This window comes from Nerophis lumbriciformis, linkage group LG04 (assembly GCF_033978685.3).
Source record: "Nerophis lumbriciformis linkage group LG04, RoL_Nlum_v2.1, whole genome shotgun sequence".
Lineage (NCBI taxonomy): Eukaryota > Metazoa > Chordata > Actinopteri > Syngnathiformes > Syngnathidae > Nerophis > Nerophis lumbriciformis.
Window position 1 is genome coordinate 59,232,501 of NC_084551.2, and position 25,000 is coordinate 59,257,500.

Below are 25,000 nucleotides of genomic sequence, written 5' to 3' on the forward strand. Positions count from 1 at the left end.
TGACCCCAAACACACGTCAAAAGTGGTAAAGGAATGGCTAAATCAGGCTAGAATGAAGGTTTTAGAATGGCCTTCCCAAAGTCGTGACTTAAACGTGTGGACAATGCTGAAGAAACAAGTCCATGTCAGAAAACCAACACATTTAGCTGAACTGCACCAATTCTGTCAAGAGGAGTGGTCAAAAACGTAACCAGAAGCTTGTGAATGGCTACCAAAAGCGCCTTATTGCAGTGAAACTTGCCAAGGGACATGTAAGAAAATATCAACATTGCTGTATGTATACTTTTGACCCAGCACATTTGCTCACATTTTCAGTGGACCCATAATAAATTCATAAAAGAAGCAAACTTCATGAATGTTTTTTGTGAGCAACAAGTATGTGCTCCAATCACTACATCACAAAAAAATAAGAGTTGTAGAAATGATTGGAAACTCAAGACAGCCACGACATTATAAGTTAAAGTTAAAGTACCAATGATTGTCACACACACACTAGGTGTGGCGAAATTATTCTCTGCATTTGACCCATCATCCTTGATCACCCCCTGGGAGGTGAGGGGAGCAGTGAGCAGCATCGGTGGCCACGCCCAGGAATAATTTTTTGGGTGATTTAACCCCCAATTCCAACCCTTGATGCTGAGTGTCAAGCAGGGAGGTAATGGCTCTCATTTTTATAGTCTTGAACTCACAACCTACCGATCTCAGGGCGGACACTCTAACCACTAGGCCACTGAGTAGGTGTGTCCTTCACAAGTGTATGTAAACTTTTGACCATGACTGTATATATATATATATATATATATATATATATATATATATATATATATATATATATATATATATATATATATATATATATATATATATATATATATATATATATGAATCAGGCAGAGACAGAGTTAAATGTTACTCATGAGGAGAGATGTATTGGGCTGTACACTCAGTTACAGTTCCAACCTACGCTCTAAGACACAGCCCACGTGCTCCACTATTTATTCGGGAGGTCCCTGGTTATATCACTGAGGCTGCTTCTGAAGGAAAGGGGGGTAATTTCAGCAGCCCCAGTTAGACACAATATATGACAATTCAGAAATGGAAATGTGCTGACACTCGTGATATCGCCCTGTCCCTGCTCTGTCTGCGTCAAGGTACTCGATGTTCGCCCTTGGTAGTCAACAGGCCGGGTCTGGACACAAACACTGATACGAGACGACTCGCAATCCAAGATTGCAAGTTGTCCCCTTGCACAGATAGAAAAGTACAACTTCAGCACAATTTATAATAACTATAGCAACAGCTTTTAAGCATAAGAGTTGTGTGATAACTTATACATAATTATTCTAACATTTCCCTCCTGTTTATCACATAACTTCCCCAGAATCTTCCTACACCTAATAACTTCTTCTTGCATATATATACATACAAACCGGAGCCTATCACAGCTACAATCGGGCGGAAGGCGGGGTACACCCTGGACAAGTCGCCACCTCATCTCAGGGCCAACACAGATAGACAGACAACATTCACACTCACATTCACACACTAGGGCCAATTTAGTGTTGCCAATCAACCTATCCCCAGGTGCATGTCTTTGGAGGTGGGAGGAAGCCGGAGTACCCGGAGGGAACCCACGCAGTCACGGGGAGGACATGCAAACTCCACACAGAAAGATCCCGAGCCCGGGATTGAACCCAGGACTACTCAGGACCTTCGTATTGTGAGGCAGACGCCCTAACCCTTCTTCCACCGTGCTGCCATTCTGGACCACAATCTTCCAAAATATTATTGTTATTTACAGTGCTGACAACTGATAAATACTTGTATTTAATATTGAACAATTGTAACAATTAACACACATTTCACTCGGACAAGGGTCGCCACATAACGACCCCGGGAGGAAACTGGAAATGAACAGAAGTCTATTACTCAGGCTGCACTCATAAGTATTCCGCTTTGTTTATGCTAGGCGGAGCAGTTAGCTCCACTGACGGATGTTTGTTATGAACTTGGCTGAAGGAGCACACACGTGTGTAAGGGCTGGACAGTGTTCAGCATGTCGTCGACCACAACATGGAACTTATGTTTACTGCTGTGCAATCATTTTTTTTTATTGACTTTGCAAAAACTTGAAACAACGAAAAAGGGACTCGACTGTCACCAAAAACGACATTGGCCATCATTCAAACGAAGAAAACAGTAGTAGGTCCATGCTAATGGGGGCTGGAGTTCATTACTTCTCCATCCATTTATGACAGCCCTGATTGCACCGCCTCTCCATCCAGTCCAAACAATTACGCCTGACAAATGCAAGGAGGTTGTTCTCGCGTGAGACTCCTTCGAGGTACCTCACCAAAGGCGGTGCGGCACTAAATCACACATGGTTACACAAGCCCTGCCCTCTTGACTCCCACGGATCAATTCAGAGCTGCTCCACCATCACCGTGCAAGAACGATGACATACTGGTTTGCTCATCAGCAGACACCCCGCATCCCACTTGGAAGTTTTTATGAGATAGTTTATAATATTTCACTGCTAATTGTTCTGAATTCTTTCCGCGGTGAACGTTCTCATTTCTCAAAAAAAACGGCGCCGTCCACTGAACAGCCGACTTCCATCTACTAAGAGTTGAATCATTTTAAACAGACAAATTCCCAAACTAAATGAAAAAGTTGTACCGATTTATAAAACTGGAGACAAACACCAGTTTATAAACTATAGACCTGTTTCCTTATTTCCGGAATTTTCTAAAGTTATTGAAAAACTATTTTAACAACAGATTGGGCAATTCATTCAGGAAAGTGGAATACTCACAGAGAACTAATACGAATACAGCAACAACATTTCAACATTAAACCAGGGGTGTCAAAATCGTTTTCATTGAGGTCTTTTAATAATGAGTAATATATGAATATATATAATACATTAACAATATATTTTTTTATATAAGCTGCAAAAAAAATTACATTTTACTTAAAAAACTGGCAGTTCAGTCACCAGAATTTTACAGTAAAAGCAGTGTTTTTTTTGTTTTTTTTACAGCATATAAAAAAAATGGAATAAATGGAAAAACCATACCACTGTTTTTAGCAGTAAAATTCAAGCAACAGAGCTGCCGTTTTTTTTGGGTTTTTTTACCGTAAAATCTTGTTATAATGGTTTTTTTTGTTTGTTTTTTAATGTTTAAGTGTCCTCCTGTATATGGAAAAAAAACAGTACCAAAGTTGATTTTAAGGTAAAAAAAAAATTCAGTCGGCGGAATTTGATTGATAATTTGTTTGGACATCATAAGTCAAGCAGATATTTAAGTACAGTATTTATCTTTAATTTAACAAGAATATTTTTGGAATACATGATATCCAACCATCCATTTTCTACCGCTTATCCCCTTCGGGATACACCCTGGACAAGTCGCCACCTCAATACATGATAATACATTATTTTGATTTTGATAATATTGAATTTTAAAAAATATGCAATTGCATGCAGTGCATGATTTTTAATGTCAAAAGGGAAAGAACAAATATATTTAGTAAGAAAAGATTAAGCATTTTATTAACGCATATTATTTCCAGGCTTTCGTGGGCCACATAAAATAACGAGGTGGGCCAGATTTGGCCCCCAGGCCTTGAGTTTGACACCTGTGCATTAAACAGTGTGCAGCTGCAGTGTTTATGGACTTAACAAAAGCATTTAAAAAATCTGCATAAGAAGCTACAGCAGGGAGCAATATACGAAGCGAGGCGAACACACGCTAAATATATTTTGCGGTGTACACCAGGGATCAACACCGGGACCAAAATTGTTCAATGACGTCACGTCCGCAACAGTCAGCTGCCGCAAAAAAGCTAAGTACTATCTTTCTATCTGTGTGCTTCTAATTGTTTTACAGCTTTCTTTATTCCTTCTCAAACATATTTAGTCGTCTTATCAAACGTACAAAGCACCCACTCTCTGTCTCAAAGCCTCTCACTCAGCGAGCTAGCTGCTAAGCTAACAAAGCTAAGCTAGACACGGTCCACAGCAACTACGCTCCGAAGGGGTCTGGTCCCTCACGCTGCTGCTACTCCTCGGAAGGCAGCAAGAACTAGAGTCGGTGAAAGAAACAACGCGAGTATGGCTCCCTGCTCTTTGTGCACCGTTCTCATGGATAGGTTGGCCCTATCCGCCAGTTAGAGCAGAGTCATTTCGTAACTTTAGATGCCGCGGACACGCTTGCTAGCGTTGGCTGTAGCGAGCTGACTAGCCTAGCTTGTAGGAGCCCTAAGCGGCCTACAAGCCACGGTGAACCGGTTGAGACGCATAATAGCTTTAGCCCTTTAGCTAGTCCTACACCCCAGTCTATCGGACACCACACTGTAGTCATAGGGGACTCCATCACCCGGAACATACAGCTTAGTAAACCAGACATAATTAAGTGTATTCCCGGGGCCAGAGCAACTGACATTGAAGCTAGTCTTAGGGAGGTAACTCGCAACAGGCCGAGTAAACACGTACGACAGGTTAATCGCACCACTAGCTACGCGTACATAGTTGTACACATTGGCTCCAAAGACACTAGGATGAGACAGTCAGAGATTACAAAGAAGAACATAGCTCGGAATTGTAATTTCACTAGAAAGATGTCTCAAATCTCGAGTTGTATGTTGCAATATGTATATGTGCTTTGCTATGGAGATTTTTTCCCCACTCCAGACTGGGCCCCCTTAGGAGCCCAGATTGTATTTTCTTACTCATCCTCCCCCAGCGTTTACCTTTATCCCATCTTTTACGGGGCACCTTGTGGCGACCCGTCAACGTTCCTGTTCTGTAACCCTGTACACTGTTTGTTTTTTCTAATCTTGAACGGGTTTGTGCTGAAAACTAAGTTTTGTTGTGCAATGACAATAAAGACCATACCATACCATACCATACCATGTCTCAGCATCGAGTACTTGTCTCTGGCCCCCTCCTTACCCCATAACAAAAAAATACTTAGTCTAGATGGCTGAGCATATATTGAATTTGGATTTACTGGTAATTTACTGGTTGGGGAGGAGATCTTGCCCCAAGTGGAGGAGTCCAAGTACCTCGGAGTCTTGTTTACGAGTGAGGGAAGAGTGGATCGTGAGATCGACAGGCGGTACGGTGCGGCATCTTCAGTAATGCGGACTGTCGGAGGCAGATATTTACATATATCCGAATTTAAGTGTTACTTCTTTTATTTCATAATCATATTACAAAACAGCTAGTGTTTTTCTTCCAATTGTGGTCTTTTGGTTGTCTGCAAATACTGTGTGCTAACCTTGAGTGTGGAATGTAAGAAAGAGAGATACTCCTTCCTCTTATCTATTCTTATGTCCAGGTGCGGAGGACAATGGGCATGTGTTTGGGCTGGAGGGACAAGACTGCGAGGGTGGGAGGGAGAGAGATTTGATAGAGGAGAGGGTTTTTCATGGGAGGGGGGCAGACCATCTTAGCGGCGCGATTTAATGTTCTATGCGGGACTGGTCTCAGTATGTTTACAAAGCTTTGCAAATATATTACAAAATACCTATTCTGTCTCTGGTGGTTCTTCTACTCAGCTTTAAGTGTCGTAAAGAGCTTGGGAGCGACCAGCGACTTGAATTCCCTGGGATGAACAACTGGTCCAAACGCAACAGGACGCTGTATCGATCAGTTGTGGTGAAGAAGGAGCTGAGCTGGAAGGCAAAGCTCTCAATTTACAGGTCCATCTACGTTCCCATCCTCACCTATGGTCATGAGCTTGGGTTATGATCGAAAGGACAAGATCACGGGTACAAGCGGTCGAAATTAGTTTCCTCCACCGGGTGGCGGATCTCTACCTTAGAGATAGGGTGAGAAGCTCTGTCATCCGGGAGGAACTCAGAGTAAAGCCGCTGCTCCTCCACATTGAGAGGAGCCAGATGAGGTGGTTCGGGCATCTGGTCAGGATGCCACCCGAACGCCTCCCTAGGGAGGTGTTTAGGGCACGTCCAACCGGTAAGAGGCCAAGGAGAAGACCCAGGACACGTTGAGAAGACTATGTCTCCCGGCTGGCCTGGGAACGCCTCGGGATCCCCTGGGAGGAGCTGGACGAAGTGGCTGGGGAGAGGGAAGACTGGGCTTCTCTGCTTAGGCGACCTTGGATAAGCGGAGAAAGACGGATGGATGGATTTACTGGTAAAACCTGCCATCAATTTGCAGTTTTTAATGTTTCATTTAGATCTTTAGTAAAGCTATGCAGTTTTACAATTAGCATTTTCCTCCCTTACTGTCCCAAAAATGAACCGAACTGTGACCTTCAAAGTGAGGCACTGTACATCCGAAACACTAAATGTCACTGCTGGCCTTGCCAATTATGCAACCCCCTTGTTCTTCATGCATGTGAACAATTGCAACATCGTTCTCGTTGTTATCATTTGCACAATCTTAGATTCTTGACCCCAAATAGCTCAGATGAAAGTTTTAAAGCCTGTTTATGCCTCACTCTGTTGAATGTCCAGATTAAGTGTTGTGTCAAACAAATCTCCCAAAGCGTCATTCATTGGCTATTGCAAAACAATAAGTTTATGATCCGGGAAAGTTCCGCAGGTAACCAAAAAACAAAAGTAAATAAGCATCCAATAACTTCTGGACTGATTGTGTGGCGAATGAGGCCAAGAAGATAACCGGTGACAGAGGACTGGACGGTCCCTCGTGACAAAGGTCCATTTCCAGCCTAACGTCCTTCATCTGTTTGCCGAAATCTGCCAAGTTTATTGTTTACACGCAGAGAAGTCAAAAGCCTCGAAATTCTCTTGGCGAGCTCGGCCAAACCAAACCTAATCAGAACGTGGCCGGTCACTGACTCAGCAGCAGGAATTCAAGCTCACTTCAGTGTGGCGTTCTAGGTACAACATGTTTATTATTGGCCTTGCAACTGCACTCCAGCATACCAAGAGGGGTTTCTTGGATGTTGCACCTCTCACAGAGCTAAATACAAGAAACTCCTCACCTGTTGAAAACTCATTCGACTCTGCAGGTATACTTAATGTTGTGTCGACTCACTGTACACAATGTTTTACAGTTCACAACATGCGTTTGGCTACCTTTATTGAGCCGACATTGGGAAAAAAACCAAGCATGCCATTATTTATGTTGTGAGGGTGGCACCAGGTGGATCCAGAGTTCCCAGCAGGCACAAGTCATTGAAACAATGTTGAGAACTTGTTGAATTAGATCCTGATGTTGATCAACTCTAAATGAATGTTGGAAAAATATGATTTTTAAAGACGTTTAATCAATGTCATGTCCTGATGTTGATTTGACCTGAAATTTGGTCATTTTTCCAACCAATTTTCTACAACACAAATACAACGTTGAAACAACATGCTTTTTGACGACGTTTAATCAATGTTTGGGTCTGACGTTAGTTTGACCATTGAAATTTGGTCATTTTTCCAACCAATATTTTACAACACAAAAACAACGTTGAAACAACATGCTTTTTGACGACTTTTAATCAATGTTTGGGTCTGACGTTATTTGACCATTGAAATTTGGTCATTTTTCGAACCAATATTTTACAACACAAAAACAACATTGAAACAACATGCCTTTTGACAACGTTCATTCAATGTCAGGCTTTGACAGTGATTTGACCTGAAACACAAATACAACGTTGAAACAACATGTTTTTTGATTACGTTTAATCAAAGTTGGGTTCTGAGGTTGGTTTGACCATTGACATTTTGTAATTTTTCCAACCAATATTCTACAACACAAATGCAACGTTGGAACAACATGCTTATTGACAACGTTTATTCAATGTCAGGCTGTGACAGTGATTTGACCATTGAAATTTGGTCACTTTTCCAACCAATATTCTACCACACAAATACAACGTTGAAACAACATGTTTTTTGACAATGTTTAATCAAAGTTGGGTTCTGAGGTTGGTTTGACCATTGAAATTTTGTAATTTTTCCAACCAATATTTACAACACAAATACAACGTTGGAACAACATGCTTTTTGACAACGTCCATTCAATGTCAGGCTGTGACAGTGATTTGACCATTGAAATTTGGTCATTTTTCCAACCAATATTCTGCCACACAAATACAACGTTGAAACAACATGCTTATTGACAACGTCCATTCAATGTCAGGGTGTGACAGTGATTTGACCATTGAAATTTGGTCATTTTTCTCACCAATATTCTACAACAAATTTACGTAAACGTTGTCAAAAAGCATGTTGTACCAACGTTGCATTTGTGTTGTAGAATATTGGTTGGAAAAATGACCACATTTCAATGGTGAAATCATTGTCACAGCCTGACATTGAATAAACATAACAACATGCTTTTTGACGTTTATTCAATGTCAGGCTGTGACAGTGATTTGACCATTGAAATTTGGTCATTTTTCCAACCAATATTCTATAACACAAATACAACGTTGGAACAAAATGGTTTTTGATGACGTTTAATCAATGTCAGCGTTCTGACGTTGAATTACCATGAATTGATAAACGTGGACCCCGACTTAAACAAGTTGAAAAACGTATTCGGGTGTTACCATTTAGTGGTCAATTGTATGGAATATGTACTGTACAATCTACTAATCAAAGTTTCAATCAATCAACCATTTGACCATTGAAATGTGGTCATTTTTCCAACCAATATTCTGAAACACAAATACAACGTTGAAACAACATGTTTTTTGATTACGTTTAATCAAAGTTGGGTTCTGAGGTTGGTTTGACCATTGAAATTTTGTAATTTTTCTAACCAATATTCTACAACGCAAATGCAACGTTGGAACAACATGCTTATTGACAACGTCTATTCAATGTCAGGTTGTGACAGTGATTTGTCCATTGAAATTTGGTCATTTTTCCAACCAATATTCTAAAACACAAATTCAATGTTGAAACAACATGTTTTATGATTACGTTTAATCAAAGTTAGGGTTCTGAGGTTGGTTTGACCATTGAAATTTTGTAATTTTTCTAACAAAAATATTCTACCACACAAATACAACGTTGGAACAACATGCTTATTGACAACATTCGTTCAATGTCAGGCTGTGACAGTGATTTGACCATTGAAATTTGGTCATTTTTCCAACCAATATTCTAAAACACAAATACAACGTTGAAACAACATGTTCTTTGATTACGTTTAATCAAAGTTGGGTTCTGAGGTTGGTTTGACCATTGAAATTTTGTAATATTTCCAACCAATATTCTACAACACAAATGCAACGTTGGAACAACATGCTTTTTGACAACGTCTATTCAATGTCAGGTTGTGACACTGATTTGTCCATTGAAATTTGGTCATTTTTCCCACCAATATTCTAAAAAAAAAATGTAACGTTGAAACAACATGTTTTTTGATGACGTTTAATCAAAGTTGGGTTCTGAGGTTGGTTTGACCATTGAAATTTTGTAATTTCTTTAACAAAAATATTCTACCACACAAATACAACGTTGAAACAACATGCTTTTTGACAACATCTATTAAATGTCAGGCTGTGACAATGATTTGTCCATTGAAATTTGGTCATTTTTCCAACCAATATTCTAAAACACAAATTCAACGTTGAAACATGTTTTTTGATGACGTTTAATCAAAGTTGGGTTCTGAAGTTGGTTTGACCATTGAAATTTTGTAATTTTTCCAACCAATATTCTACAACACAAATACAACGTTGGAACAACATGCTTATTGACAACATTCGTTCAATGTCAGGCTGTGACAGTGATTTGACCATTGAAATTTGGTCATTTTTCCAACCAATATTCTACCACACAAATACAACGTTGAAACAACATGTTTTTTGACAACGTTTAATCAAAGTTGGGTTCTGAGGTTGGTTTGACCATTGAAATTTTGTAATTTTTCTAACAAAAATATTCTACCACACAAATACAACGTTGAAACAACATGCTTTTTGACGTTTATTCAATGTCAGGCTGTGAGAGTGATTTGACCATTGAAATTTGGTCATTTTTCCAACCAATATTCTATAACACAAATACAACGTTGGAACAAAATGGTTTTTGATGACGTTTAATCAATGTCAGCGTTCTGACGTTGAATTACCATGAATTGATAAACGTGGACCCCGACTTAAACAAGTTGAAAAACGTATTCGGGTGTTACCATTTAGTGGTCAATTGTATGGAATATGTACTATACTGTGCAATCTACTAATCAAAGTTTCAATCAATCAACCATTTGACCATTGAAATGTGGTCATTTTTCCAACCAATATTCTGAAACACAAATACAACGTTGAAACCACATGTTTTTTGATTACGTTTAATCAAAGTTGGATTCTGAGGTTGGTTTGACCATCAAAATTTTGTAATTTTTCTAACCAATATTCTACAACACAAATGCAACATTGGAACAACATGCTTTTTGACAACGTCTATTCAATGGCAGGTTCTGACGTTGATTTGACCATTGAAATTTGGTCATTTTTCCAACAAATATTCTTAAACACAAATACAACGCTGAAACAACATGCTTTTTGACGACGTTTAATTAATGTTTGGGTCTGATGTTAGTTTGACCATTGAAATTTGGTAATTTTTCCAACCAATTTTCTACAACACAAATACAACGTTGAAACAACATGCTTTTTTACGACGTTTAATCAATGTTTGGGTCTGACGTTAGTTTGACCATTGAAATTTGGTAATTTTTCCAACCAATATTCTACAACACAAAAACAACGTTGAAACAACATGCCTTTTGACAACGTTCATTCAATGTCAAGCTTTGACAGTGATTTGACCATTGAAATTTGGTCATTGTTCCAACCAATATTCTACAACACAAATACAATGTTGAAACAACATGCTTTTTGACAACGTTTAATCAATGTTGGGTTCTGACGTTAGTTTGACCATTGAAAGTTGGTCATTTTTCCAACCAATATTCTACAACACAAATACAACATTGAAACAACATGCTTATTGACAACGTTCATTCAATGTCAGAGTGTGACAGTGATTTGACCATTGAAATTTGGTCATTTTTCTAACCAATATTCTACAACACATTTACGTAAACGTTGTCAAAAAGCATGTTGTACCAACGTTGCATTTGTGTTGTAGAATATTGGTTGGAAAAATGACCACATTTCAATGGTGAAATCAGTGTCACAGCCTGACATTGAATAAACATAACAACATGCTTTTTGACAACGTTTATTCAATGTCAGGCTGTGACAGTGATTTGACCATTGAAATGTGGTCATTTTTCCAACCAATATTATATAACACAAATACAACGTTGGAACAAAATGGTTTTTGATGACGTTTAATCAATGTCAGCGTTCTGACGTTGAATTACCATGAATTGATAAACGTGGACCGACTTAAACAAGTTGAAAAACGTATTCGGGTGTTACCATTTAGTGGTCAATTGTATGGAATATGTACTGTACAATCTACTAATCAAAGTTTCAATCAATCAACCATTTGACCATTGAAATGTGGTCATTTTTCCAACCAATATTCTGAAACACGAATACAACGTTGAAACAACATGTTTTTTGATTACGTTTAATCAAAGTTGGGTTCTGAGGTTGGTTTGACCATTGAAATTTTGTAATTTTTCTAACCAATATTCTACAACGCAAATGCAACGTTGGAACAACATGCTTATTGACAACGTCTATTCAATGTCAGGTTGTGACAGTGATTTGTCCATTGAAATTTGGTCATTTTTCCAACCAATATTCTAAAACACAAATTCAATGTTGAAACAACATGTTTTATGATTACGTTTAATCAAAGTTAGGGTTCTGAGGTTGGTTTGACCATTGAAATTTTGTAATTTTTCTAACAAAAATATTCTACCACACAAATACAACGTTGGAACAACATGCTTATTGACAACATTCGTTCAATGTCAGGCTGTGACAGTGATTTGACCATTGAAATTTGGTCATTTTTCCAACCAATATTCTAAAACACAAATACAACGTTGAAACAACATGTTCTTTGATTACGTTTAATCAAAGTTGGGTTCTGAGGTTGGTTTGACCATTGAAATTTTGTAATATTTCTAACCAATATTCTACAACACAAATGCAACGTTGGAACAACATGCTTTTTGACAATGTCTATTCAATGTCAGGTTGTGACACTGATTTGTCCATTGAAATTTGGTCATTTTTCCCACCAATATTCTAAAAAAAAAATGTAACGTTGAAACAACATGTTTTTTGATGACGTTTAATCAAAGTTGGGTTCTGAGGTTGGTTTGACCATTGAAATTTTGTAATTTTTTTAACAAAAATATTCTACCACACAAATACAACGTTGAAACAACATGCTTTTTGACAACATCTATTAAATGTCAGGTTGTGACAATGATTTGTCCATTGAAATTTGGTCATTTTTCCAACCAATATTCTAAAACACAAATTCAACGTTGAAACAACATGTTTTTTGATGACGTTTAATCAAAGTTGGGTTCTGAGGTTGGTTTGACCATTGAAATTTTGTAATTTTTCCAACCAATATTCTACAACACAAATACAACGTTGGAACAACATGCTTATTGACAACATTCGTTCAATGTCAGGCTGTGACAGTGATTTGACCATTGAAATTTGGTCATTTTTCCAACCAATATTCTACCACACAAATACAACGTTGAAACAAGATGTTTTTTGACAACGTTTAATCAAAGTTGGGTTCTGAGGTTGGTTTGACCATTGAAATTTTGTAATTTTTCTAACAAAAATATTCTACCACACAAACACAACGTTGAAACAACATGCTTTTTGACGTTTATTCAATGTCAGGCTGTGACAGTGATTTGACCATTGAAATTTGGTCATTTTTCCAACCAATATTCTATAACACAAATACAACGTTGGAACAAAATGGTTTTTGATGACGTTTAATCAATGTCAGCGTTCTGACGTTGAATTACCATGAATTGATAAACGTGGACCCCGACTTAAACAAGTTGAAAAACGTATTCGGGTGTTACCATTTAGTGGTCAATTGTATGGAATATGTACTATACTGTGCAATCTACTAATCAAAGTTTCAATCAATCAACCATTTGACCATTGAAATGTGGTCATTTTTCCAACCAATATTCTGAAACACAAATACAACGTTGAAACCACATGTTTTTTGATTACGTTTAATCAAAGTTGGATTCTGAGGTTGGTTTGACCATCGAAATTTTGTAATTTTTCTAACCAATATTCTACAACACAAATGCAACATTGGAACAACATGCTTTTTGACAACGTCTATTCAATGGCAGGTTCTGACGTTGATTTGACCATTGAAATTTGGTCATTTTTCCGACAAATATTCTTAAACACAAATACAACGCTGAAACAACATGCTTTTTGACGACGTTTAATTAATGTTTGGGTCTGATGTTAGTTTGACCATTGAAATTTGGTAATTTTTCCAACCAATTTTCTACAACACAAATACAACGTTGAAACAACATGCTTTTTTACGACGTTTAATCAATGTTTGGGTCTGACGTTAGTTTGACCATTGAAATTTGGTCATTTTTCCAACCAATATTCTACAACACAAAAACAACGTTGAAACAACATGCCTTTTGACAACGTTCATTCAATGTCAAGCTTTGACAGTGATTTGACCATTGAAATTTGGTCATTGTTCCAACCAATATTCTACAACACAAATACAACGTTGAAACAACATGCTTTTTGACGACGTTTAATCAATGTTGGGTTCTGACGTTAGTTTGACCATTGAAAGTTGGTCATTTTTCCAACCAATATTCTACAACACAAATACAACATTGAAACAACATGCTTATTGACAACGTTCATTCAATGTCAGAGTGTGACAGTGATTTGACCATTGAAATTTGGTCATTTTTCTAACCAATATTCTACAACAAATGTACATAAACGTTGTCAAAAAGCATGTTGTACCAACGTTGCATTTGTGTTGTAGAATATTGTTTGGAAAAATGACCACATTTCAATGGTGAAATCACTGTCACAGCCTGACATTGAATAAACATAACAACATGCTCTTTGACAACGTTTATTCAATGTCAGGCTGTGACAGTGATTTGACCATTGAAATGTGGTCATTTTTCCAGCCAATATTCTATGACACAAATACAACGTTGAAACAAAATGGTTTTTGATGACGTTTAATCAATGTCAGCGTTCTGACGTTGAATTACCATGAATTGATTAACGTGGACCCCGACTTAAACAATTTGAAAAACGTATTCGGGTGTTACCATTTAGTGGTCAAATGTATGGAATATGTACTGTACTGTGCAATCTAATAATCAAAGTTTCAATCAATCAATCATTTGACCATTGAAATGTGGTCATTTTTCCAACTAATATTCTGAAACACAAATACAACGTTGAAACAACATGTTTTTTGATTACGTTTAATCAAAGTTGGGTTCTGAGGTTGGTTTGACCATCGAAATTTTGTAATTTTTCTAACCAATATTCTACAACACAAATGCAACGTTGGAACAACGTGCTTTTTGACAACGTCTATTCAATGTCAGGCTGTGACAGTGATTTGACCATTGAAATTTGGTCATTTTTCCAACCAATATTCTAAAACACAAATACAACGTTGAAACAACATGTTCTTTGATTACGTTTAATCAAAGTTGGGTTCTGAGGTTGGTTTGACCATTGAAATTTTGTAATATTTCTAACCAATATTCTACAACACAAATGCAACGTTGGAACAACATGCTTTTTGACAACGTCTATTCAATGTCAGGTTGTGACAGTGATTTGTCCATTGAAATTTGGTCATTTTTCCCACCAATATTCTAAAAAAAAAAATGTAACGTTGAAACAACATGTTTTTTGATGACGTTTAATCAAAGTTGGGTTCTGAGGTTGGTTTGACCATTGAAATTTTGTAATTTTTCTAACAAAAATATTCTACCACACAAATACAACGTTGAAACAACATGCTTTTTGACAACATCTATTAAATGTCAGGCTGTGACAATGATTTGTCCATTGAAATTTGGTCATATTTCCAACCAATATTCTAAAACACAAATTCAACGTTGAAACAACATGTTTTTTGATGACGTTTAATCAAAGTTGGGTTCTGAGGTTGGTTTGACCATTGAAATTTTGTAATTTTTCCAACCAATATTCTACAACACAAATACAACGTTGGAACAACATGCTTATTGACACCATTCGTTCAATGTCAGGCTGTGACAGTGATTTGACCATTGAAATTTGGTCATTTTTCCAACCAATATTCTACCACACAAATACAACGTTGAAACAAGATGTTTTTTGACAACGTTTAATCAAAGTTGGGTTCTGAGGTTGGTTTGACCATTGAAATTTGGTAATTTTTCCAACCAATATTCTACCACACAAATACAACGTTGAAACAACATGCTTTTTGACAACGTTCGTTCAATGTCAGGCTGTGACAGTGATTTGACCATTGAAATTTGGTCATTTTTCCAACCAATATTCTACCACACAAATACAACGTTGAAACAAGATGTTTTTTGACAACGTTTAATCAAAGTTGGGTTCTGAGGTTGGTTTGACCATTGAAATTTGGTAATTTTTCCAACCAATATTCTACCACACAAATACAACGTTGAAACAACATGCTTATTGACAACGTCCATTCAATGTCAGGGTGTGACAGTGATTTGACCATTGAAATTTGGTCATTTTTCCAACCAATATTCTACTAAAACACAAATACAACGTTGAAACAACATGTTTTTTGACAACGTTTAATCAAAGTTGGGTTCTGAGGTTGGTGTGACCATTGACATTTTGTAATTTTTCCAACCAATATTCTACAACACAAATACAACGTTGAAGCAACATGCTTTTTGACAACGTCTATTCAATGTCAGGCTGTGACAGTGATTTGACCATTGAAATTTGGTCATTTTTCCAACCAATATTCCAAAACACAAATTCAACGTTAAAACAACATGTTTTTTGACAGCGTTTAATCAAAGTTGGGTTCTGAGGTTCGTGTGACCATTGAAATTTTGTAATTTTTCCAAACAATATTCTACAACACAAATGCAACGTTGGAACAACATGCTTATTGACAGCGTTCATTCAATGTCAGGCTGTGACAGTGATTTGACCATTGAAATTTGGTCATTTTTCCAACTAATATTCTACCACACAAATACAACATTGAAACAACATGTTTTTTGATGACGTTTAATCAATGTTGGGTTCTGCAGTTGGTTTGACCATTGAAATTTGGTAATTTTTCCAACCAATACTCTACAACACAAATGCAACGTTGAAGCAACATGCTTTTTGACAACGTTTACGTAAATGTTGTCTCAATTTACAAATACAACTATTTTGCAACGTTCTTTCAAAGCCAGTTTTAAAGGATGTAAAATCAATGTTGTATTAATGTCATGTGCCTGTTGGGTTAATTAGGCACCGTCTGCCAGCGAGTGGAAACGCATGTAATTGTTCTGCCTGTCACTCCGCATCACTAAAGAAGTACAATTGGATATTTTGTGTTGTAATGTAATGTGTGTTTACCTCTCACACAGGGTATCTTGGCCACCGTGCATCTTCTCCTCTCAGTCTGCGCTGCACACCTCTGAGAAAGACCCCCTGTCGAGGGGGTCACGGACTTGCGGGGGTGCTGCACTGGTAGCCGAACGCGAGACTGCGTCCCTTTTTTAAAGCCACATGTTTTGTTCTTCTTGGTGCACGATCCCCACTGGCTCCACTCGGCCAGTTCGCACTCTGCGTAGAAATAACACATCATTTTAAAGGCAAATGACTGTCATGTCTATATAATCATGTTTTGTTTTAGTCATGTCATATTTTGTATTGTTTAGTTGTTTGACTCTTTAGTTTCTGGCTTTTCATTCCCTCGTCTTGTTTCCATAGTTACCCATTAGTTTCACCTGTTCCACGTTTGGAGTCATTGTGCACTCTTGTTTGTCACCATAGCAACCTATTAGTTTTCACCTGCCCTCACGACTCACGCACCTGTCTTTAATCATGTCACTATTATTTAAGCTTCCAGTTGCCAGGCTGTCTGTCTGGCGACATCATACCCCTGACTTTCTGCTTCTCACTCTGTTTACCTCTGCGCACTTCATGCCATGTCAAGTAAGTTTTTTTTTAAATTCATGCCACAATTAGCGACTTTTGTTCATGTACATAGTTTTTTGCCCACGTGCAAGTCTTTTTGTTTCGTTAGTCAAGTTTGTACTTCCGCCTTGAGCGCGCTTTTTGTTCCTTTGTTAGTGTAAAATAAATAATGTCTTCACCTTCACGCCATGTCTGGTCCAAATGTTCATTTGCACCATGGGAGAACAAACCAAGCCTCAGTCCTAGTCTTGATAATGACAATAAGTGTAAGAAATGTATTACGGAAAATAAACACGGCTTTTTCAAATTCAGCCCGTCTAGCAAATACTTTCTTTTCCATGACCACAGCGCTTGTTGCTAGGCAGAATTCACAAGACGCACCCGTCTGTGCCTCTAAGCCCAATCGAAAGGAATACATTGGCATAGTCTACTGTTTCCTTGGCAACTGCCACACACAGTAGAGAATGGACAGGAACAGTTGGCAGAAGCAGGAAATGCAAAAGACACACAAACACGACAAAAGTTGCTACCATTTATCTATCCGTAAAGAGATATGTTTATTCAAAGACACATACTACACTGCAAAAACTGAAATTTAAGTAAGATTAAATATCTCAAATAAGGGTGATATTTGCTTATTTTCTGTCTGATAAGATAATTATTCTCACTAAGCAGATTTTATGTTAGAGTGTTTTACTTGTTTTAAGTGTTTTGGTCCTAAATTATCTCAGTAAGATATTACAGCTTGTTGCTGAGATGTTATAACCTATATTGAGTAAAACATGTTTGAAACTAGAATATCAACTGTTGCAAAGCTGTGTCATCAACACTCACAATTATAAAAATACTTTTTTAAAGTAGTAATTTCTTATTTCAAGCATGAAAAAAAAAATCAGGACTTTGACACAATTGTGTCTCATAATTGAAACAGATGACAGCTGTTTTATTTTCAATGAAACAATAGAAAATAGGTACTCTTATAGTAGTACAGTTGGCACAGTACAGTAAACTGACAGTTAATATTTAAACATTTAACATTTCAAACAATTTTGAACAGAAATAGTTCATGCACATTCAGATAAATTCCTCATAATTACAATTAAAAACATTTTGGCCGGGGGCCGGGCTGTATATATGCGCACTAATTGACTGAAAGAGCACGCACTTGGCGCGATGATGTCATGTTATCCATGGAAAAATGCATTTTTAGACAATATGATTTGCCTGAGCGGCTAGGAGACCCCGAGAGTAACAAGCGCTTGCCTTGTTGCCTTTCCATTAAGAACAATAAATTAGTTTTTAGTATAAGTTTGCTGGTTTCAAGAAATGTAATGCCGAGCGCATATCATTATGTCAAGATAATGGCACTAGCATTTACTTCATTTATTTTTCAACATATTGAGTAAAAAGGTCTCATTTTCTTTTTCTATCAAGAAAATTGCACTTGTTATTAGTGAGAATATACTTATCTTAAGGTATTTTAGGGTTCATTGAGGTTAGCTAATTTTACTTGTTTTGGAAAGTCTTGACAAGCCGAATTTTCTTGTTCTACTGGCAGATAATTTTGCTTAGTTCAAATAAAATACCACTAATTTTTGTATATTTTTCTTGTTTTTGAACTCTGACATTTTGCAGTGTAGTGTGGATGCATCTTGTGTAACAGTTTGATGATTAGGGTAAAAGGTCATAGGTCACTCACCCACACACTCCATGGTGTCGTTGGCGGTGCGCTGGCCAGCCGGGCAGCTGACGTAGCAGCGGCCGCTGTTGGAGTACAAGCCCTCCTTGCATTTTGTGCAAAAATTGTGGCTGAAACAGGCGGCGCAGTTGTCCAGCTTACATTCTGGAAGACAGGAAGAGGAGAAAGTGGACCACGTGATGTCGCTCATCATTTTATGACTCACAGGATGCAAATGTACACAAAAGTCAGTGTTCAAAAAACAAGAAAAAAAACAAACTAAAATTAGGGCTATTTTATTTGAACTAAGCAAAATTATCTGTCAATAGAACAAGAAAATTCGGCTTGTCAAGACTTTCCAAAACAAGTCAAATTAGCTAACCTCAATGAACCCAAAAATACCTTAAAATAAGTATATTCTCACTAATAACAAGTGCACTTTTCTTGGTAGTTAGCGAGCAACATTTCAATGAGTCTCCTCAGAACACGTCAACAACTTGTTGACTTTAGTGTAATTTAAAACATCCCTTGAGTGTGGGGGGAACACATCCGTGTTATGGTGCCGATATGAGAACGTATTGTTGTTTTCCAGGAAAACGGCAGCGAAAGCTGGGAATCGATTGTCTTCTCCGTGCCAGTTGGCAGTTTTTTCTTGCCGTGGTTTTGTGTACGCAGACCTTCCACTGCATCAGCTGCGTGTGGTTCCTTGCCAGAATGACAGAGGATCTAAACACTGAGCCTTTCCTAAAAAAACATTTGTTTGAATTTAGATTCTAAGCTCATTCCCATGTGAAAGTCGACCCTCGGCGTCGGCTCCGATTCCCCAAGAAATATGACTTTAAATAAACACAATAGAGACATAAAATGTGAGAAATAATCTGCCTTTGTTTGGAGTCATAGTTTTCAAATTCCATGTAATTAGTTTTTACAGACGAACAATATGTGTGATGTTGATGATAAACACCTGGCCAGTGGATGAAGGGACTTTTTAGATGAGGGGTCCCCACAATGTTTAACGGGGGCCACATTGAGTTGAAATAATCTGTATATATATTTAATACATATATTTATATATATTATATACATATATTTATATATATTATATATATATATATATATACACATATATATATATACATATACATAGGGCAGCACGGTGATAAAGGGGTTAGTGCGTCTGCCTCACAATACGAAGGTCCTGAGTAGTCTTGGGTTCAATCCCGGGGATAGGTTGATTGGCAACACTAAATTGGCCCTAGTGTGTGAATGTGAGTGTGAATGTTGTCTGTCTATCTGTGTTGGCCCTGCGATGAGGTGGCGACTTGTCCAGGGTGTACACCGCCTTCCGCCCGATTGTAGCTGAGATAGGCTCCAGCGCCCCCCGCGACCCCGAAGGGAATAAGCGGTAGAAAATGGATGGATGGATATATATATACATACATATATATATGTATGTATATATATATATATATATATATATATATATATATATATATATATATATATATATATATATATATATATATATGTATATATATATATATATATATATATATATATATATATGTACATATACATATATATGTATATGTACATATATACACACACGTGTGTATATATGTATGTGTGTATATATATGTATGTACATATATAATCATTATATATATACATACACACACATATACACACACACACACACATATATATATATATACAGATATATACACGCATACATATATACATACACGTATACACAAGTAGATACACACACACACATATATATATATACATACACACATATATTTAGATACACATATGTATATAGACATATATATATATACACACATACACATTTTTTACACACATATACATGTATACACATATATATGTTCTGTGGTCTGACGAGTCCACATTTCAAATTGTTTTTGGAAACTGTGGACGTTGTGTTCTCCGGAACAAAGAGGAAAAGAACCATTCGGCTTGTTATAGGCGCAAAGATCAAAAGTCAGTATTTATGATGGTATGGGGGTGTATTAATGCCCAAGACATGGGTAACTTACACATCTGTGAAGGCACCATTAATGCTGAAAGGTACATACAGTTTTTGGAGCAACACATGTTGCCATCCAAGCAACGTTATCATGGACGCCCCTGCTTATTTCAGCAAGACAGTGCCAAGCCACATTCTGCACGCGTTACAACAGTGTGGCTTCATAGTAAAAGAGTGCGGGTACTAGACGGGCCTGCCTGTAGTCCAAACCTGTTTCCCACTGAAAATGTGTGGCGCATTATGAAGCGTAAAATACCACAACGGAGACCCCCGGACTGTTGAACAACTTAAGCTGTACATCAAGCATGACGGGAAAGAATTCCACCTGAAAAGCTTCAAAAATGTGTCTCCTCAGTTCCCAAACGTTTACTGAATGTTGTTAAAAGGAAAGGACATGTAACACAGTGGTAAAAATGCCCCTTTTTTGCAATGTGTTGCTGCCATTAAATTCTAAGTTAATGATTATTTGCCCAAAAAGTTAAGTTTACCAGTTCGAACATTAAATATCTTGTCTTTGCAGTCTATTCAATTGAATATAAGTTGAAAAGGATTTGCAAATCATTGTATTCTGTTTTTATTTACCATTTACATAATGTGCCAACTTCACTGCTTTTAGGTTTTGTACTATTATGACATAAAAAAGTACGATAAAAATTAACAGTACACACTGCAAAAACTGAAATGTAAGTAAGATTAAATATCTCAAATAAGGGTGATATTTACTTGTTTTCTGTCTGATAAGATCATTCTTCTCACTAAGCAGATTTTATGTTAGAGTGTTTTACTTGTTTTAAGTGTTTTGGTCCTAAATGATCTCAGTAAGATATTACAGCTTGTTGCTGAGATTTGATGACCTATATTGAGTAAAACATGCTTGAAACTAGAATATCAAGTGTTGCAAAGCTGTGTCATCAACACTCACAAGTATAAAACTACTTTTTTTAAAGTAATAATTTCTTACTTCAAGCATGAAAAAGAAAATCATGACTTTGACACAATTGTGTCTCATAATTAAAACAGATGACAGCCAAATGGACTTTGCTGTTTTATTTTCAATGAAACAATAGAAAATAGGTACTCATATAGTAGTACAGTTGGCACAGTACAGTAAACTGACAGATAATATTTAAACATTTTAACATGTGACATTTCAAACAATTTTGAACAGAAATAGTTCTTGCACATTCAGATAAATTCTTCAAAATTACAATTAAAACATTTTTGGCTGGGCTGTATATATATATATATATATATATATATATATATATATATATATATATATATATTTCTCGCGCACTAATTGACTGAAAGAGCACGCACTTGTCGCGATGATGTCATGTTATCCATGGAAAAATGCATTTTTACACCATATGATTTGCCTGAGCGGCTAGGAGACCCCGAGAGTAACAAGCGCTTGCCTTGTTGCCTTTCCATTAAATACAATAAATTAGTTTTTAGTATAAGTTTGCTGGTTTCAAGAAATGTAATGCCGAGCGCATATCATTATGTCAAGATAATGGCACTAGCATTTACTTCATTTAAGAATGTTTTTCAACATATTGAGCAAAAAGGTCTCTTTTTTTTCTACCGAGAAAAATTCACTTGTTATTAGTGAGAATATACTTATTTTAAGGTATTTTTGGGTTCATTGAGGTAAGCTAATTTGACTTGTTTTGGAAAGTCTTGACAAGCCAAATTTTCTTGTTCTATTGGCAGATAATTTTGCTTAGTTCAAATAAAATACCCCTCATTTTTGTATTTTTTTTCTTCTTGTTTTTGAACACTGACTTTTTGCAGTGCAACTTCACTGCTTTTGGGTTTTGTAATATTATGACATAAATAAGTACGATAAAAATTAACAGTACAGCCAACACTAATTGTGCCTCGGCACACTGGTGGAGGAGAAAGACACGAGACTATTTCCAACTCCAACTTAAGTGCGTTTTGGGTCAGAGTGTTGTTCCAGTCCTCTGCTGCTTGCCCAGACATAAGCAGAACCAGACTGCAGTCTGATGATGCAGGATCTACTCTGCTACTAAGTACGGGAATGCCGCCTTCATAGTAAAGTTTTTTTACAACAACAAAATGACACTTGATGAATACATCAATTGGATGGACTTAAGTCCTGTCAACACGCAGTAAAGTAAAACCTCACGGTAACATCTGTTGTTGCCTCCCGGGTTCCTCATGCCAAAGTATCCCATGGGGCAGGAGGCCAGGCAAATGGCCACTTCGCTGATGTTGTTGCGCTGAAAGTAGATGAAGAGCTTGGGCCGACACTTCAGGCAGCCGTTGACCGCGGAGCAACGCTCGCAGCCTTTGGAGCAAGACGGCAGCCCCTCGCCGCTATCTGTGGAGGAACACACAAATGAGTTTTTTTGAACAACATCACATCAAGGGAGATAAATTGTTTCCAGAAAGATACTACTTTTACGAGTGGATTTATTCACGTTAGTATTTTACTGGCATTCCCGGAGACTGGGCTGTAAAAACACACAGATCAGCTCAGGGGTGTCTTTGCCACTCAACAGGGCCGTAGCTAAGGCATCTTTTTTAAACCGCACATCATATATTCTCCATCTAGTAGTTCACAGGGTTTTTGTGGCAACAACTGTGGCTGTAGGCAACCTCTGTGTTGATGCTGCGTAGCCGAATGTGCAAATGTACAAGGAAGTTAATCAGAATATCAGGAAGTTAGCCAAAACACACGGAAGTCAGCCAAAAATACAAGGAAGTTAGCCAGAATACAAGGAAGTTAACCAGGCAACCCGAAAGTTAACAATTAAGACTTTGTTTGAAGTTAAACAGACTACCGAGAAGTGAGACGGAACACAAGAAAGTTAGTTAGGGCTTTAAGAAGTTAGCCAGCATACCAGGAAGTTAGCCAGGGTACCAGTAAGTTAGCCAAGGTACCAGGAAGTTAGCCAGGGTATCAGTAAGTTAGCCAGGCAACCCGAAAGCTAACACTTAAGACTTTGTTTCAAGTTTAACAGACTACCGAGAAGTGAGACGGAACACAAGCAAGTTAGTTAGGGCTTTAGGAAGTTAGCCAGGGTACCAGGAAGTTATCCAGGGTACCAGAAAGTTAGCCAGGCAACCCGAAAGTTAACAATTAAGACTTTGTTTGAAGTTAAACAGACTACCAAGAAGTCAGATGGAACACAAGAATGTTAGTTAAAGCTTTCGGAAGTTAGCCAAGCTACCAGGAAGTTAGCCAGGGTACCAGCGATTTAGCCAGGGTACCAGGAAGTTAGCCAGGCAACCCGAAAGCTAACAATTAAGACTTTGTTTAAAGTTTAACAGACTACCGAGAAGTGAGAGGGAACACAAGAAAGTTAGTTAGGGCTTTAGGAAGTTAGCCAGGGTACCAGTAAGTTAGCCAGGGTACCAGGAAGTTAGCCAGGGTATCAGTAAGTTAGCCAGGCAACCCGAAAGCTAACAATTAAGACTTTGTTTAAAGTTTAACAGACTACCGAGAAGTGAGAGGGAACACAAGAAAGTTAGTAAGGGCTTTAGGAAGTTAGCCAGGTACCAGCGATTTAGCCAGGTTACCAGGAAGTTAGCCAGGCAACTCGAAAGCTAACAATTAAGACTTTGTTTAAAGTTTAACAGACTACCGAGAAGTGAGACGGAACACAAGAAAGTTAGTTAGGGCTTTAGGAAGTTAGCCAAGCTACCAGGAAGTTAGCCAGGCAACCCGAAAGCTAACAATTAAGACTTTGTTTAAAGTTTAACAGACTACTGAGAAGTGAGAGGGAACACAAGAAAGGTAGTTAGGGCTTTAGGAAGTTAGCCAAGCTACCATGAAGTTAGCCTGGCAACCCGAAAGCTAACAATTAAGACTTTGTTTAAAGTTTAACAGACTCCCGGGAAGTGAGAGGGAACACAAGAAAGTTAGTTAGGGCTTTAGGAAGTTAGCCAAGCTACCATGAAGTTAGCCTGGCAACCCGAAAGCTAACAATTAAGACTTTGTTTAAAGTTTAACAGACTCCCGGGAAGTGAGAGGGAACACAAGAAAGTTAGTTAGGGCTTTAGGAAGTTAACCAAGCTACCAGGAAGTTAGCCAGGCAACCCGAAAGCTAACAATTAAGACTTTGTTTAAAGTTTAACAAACTACCGAGAAGTGAGAGGGAACACAAGAAAGTTAGTTAGGGCTTTAGGAAG

General features: G+C 37.6%; 1 protein-coding gene across 1 annotated transcript in view; it reads right to left on the reverse strand.

Moving 5' to 3' along the window:
* The window catches only part of rspo1 (R-spondin 1), a 41,809-nt gene that overhangs the window by 2,797 nt on the left and 14,012 nt on the right, over positions 1–25,000 (reverse strand). Inside the window, exons 2-4 of the mRNA XM_061946277.2 lie at positions 22,992–23,186; positions 18,808–18,951; positions 16,545–16,754 (exon numbers count right to left, since the gene is read on the reverse strand). Of these exons, the coding sequence (XP_061802261.2) occupies positions 16,545–16,754; positions 18,808–18,951; positions 22,992–23,186 (549 nt within the window). The remainder of the gene's footprint in view (positions 1–16,544; positions 16,755–18,807; positions 18,952–22,991; positions 23,187–25,000) is intronic.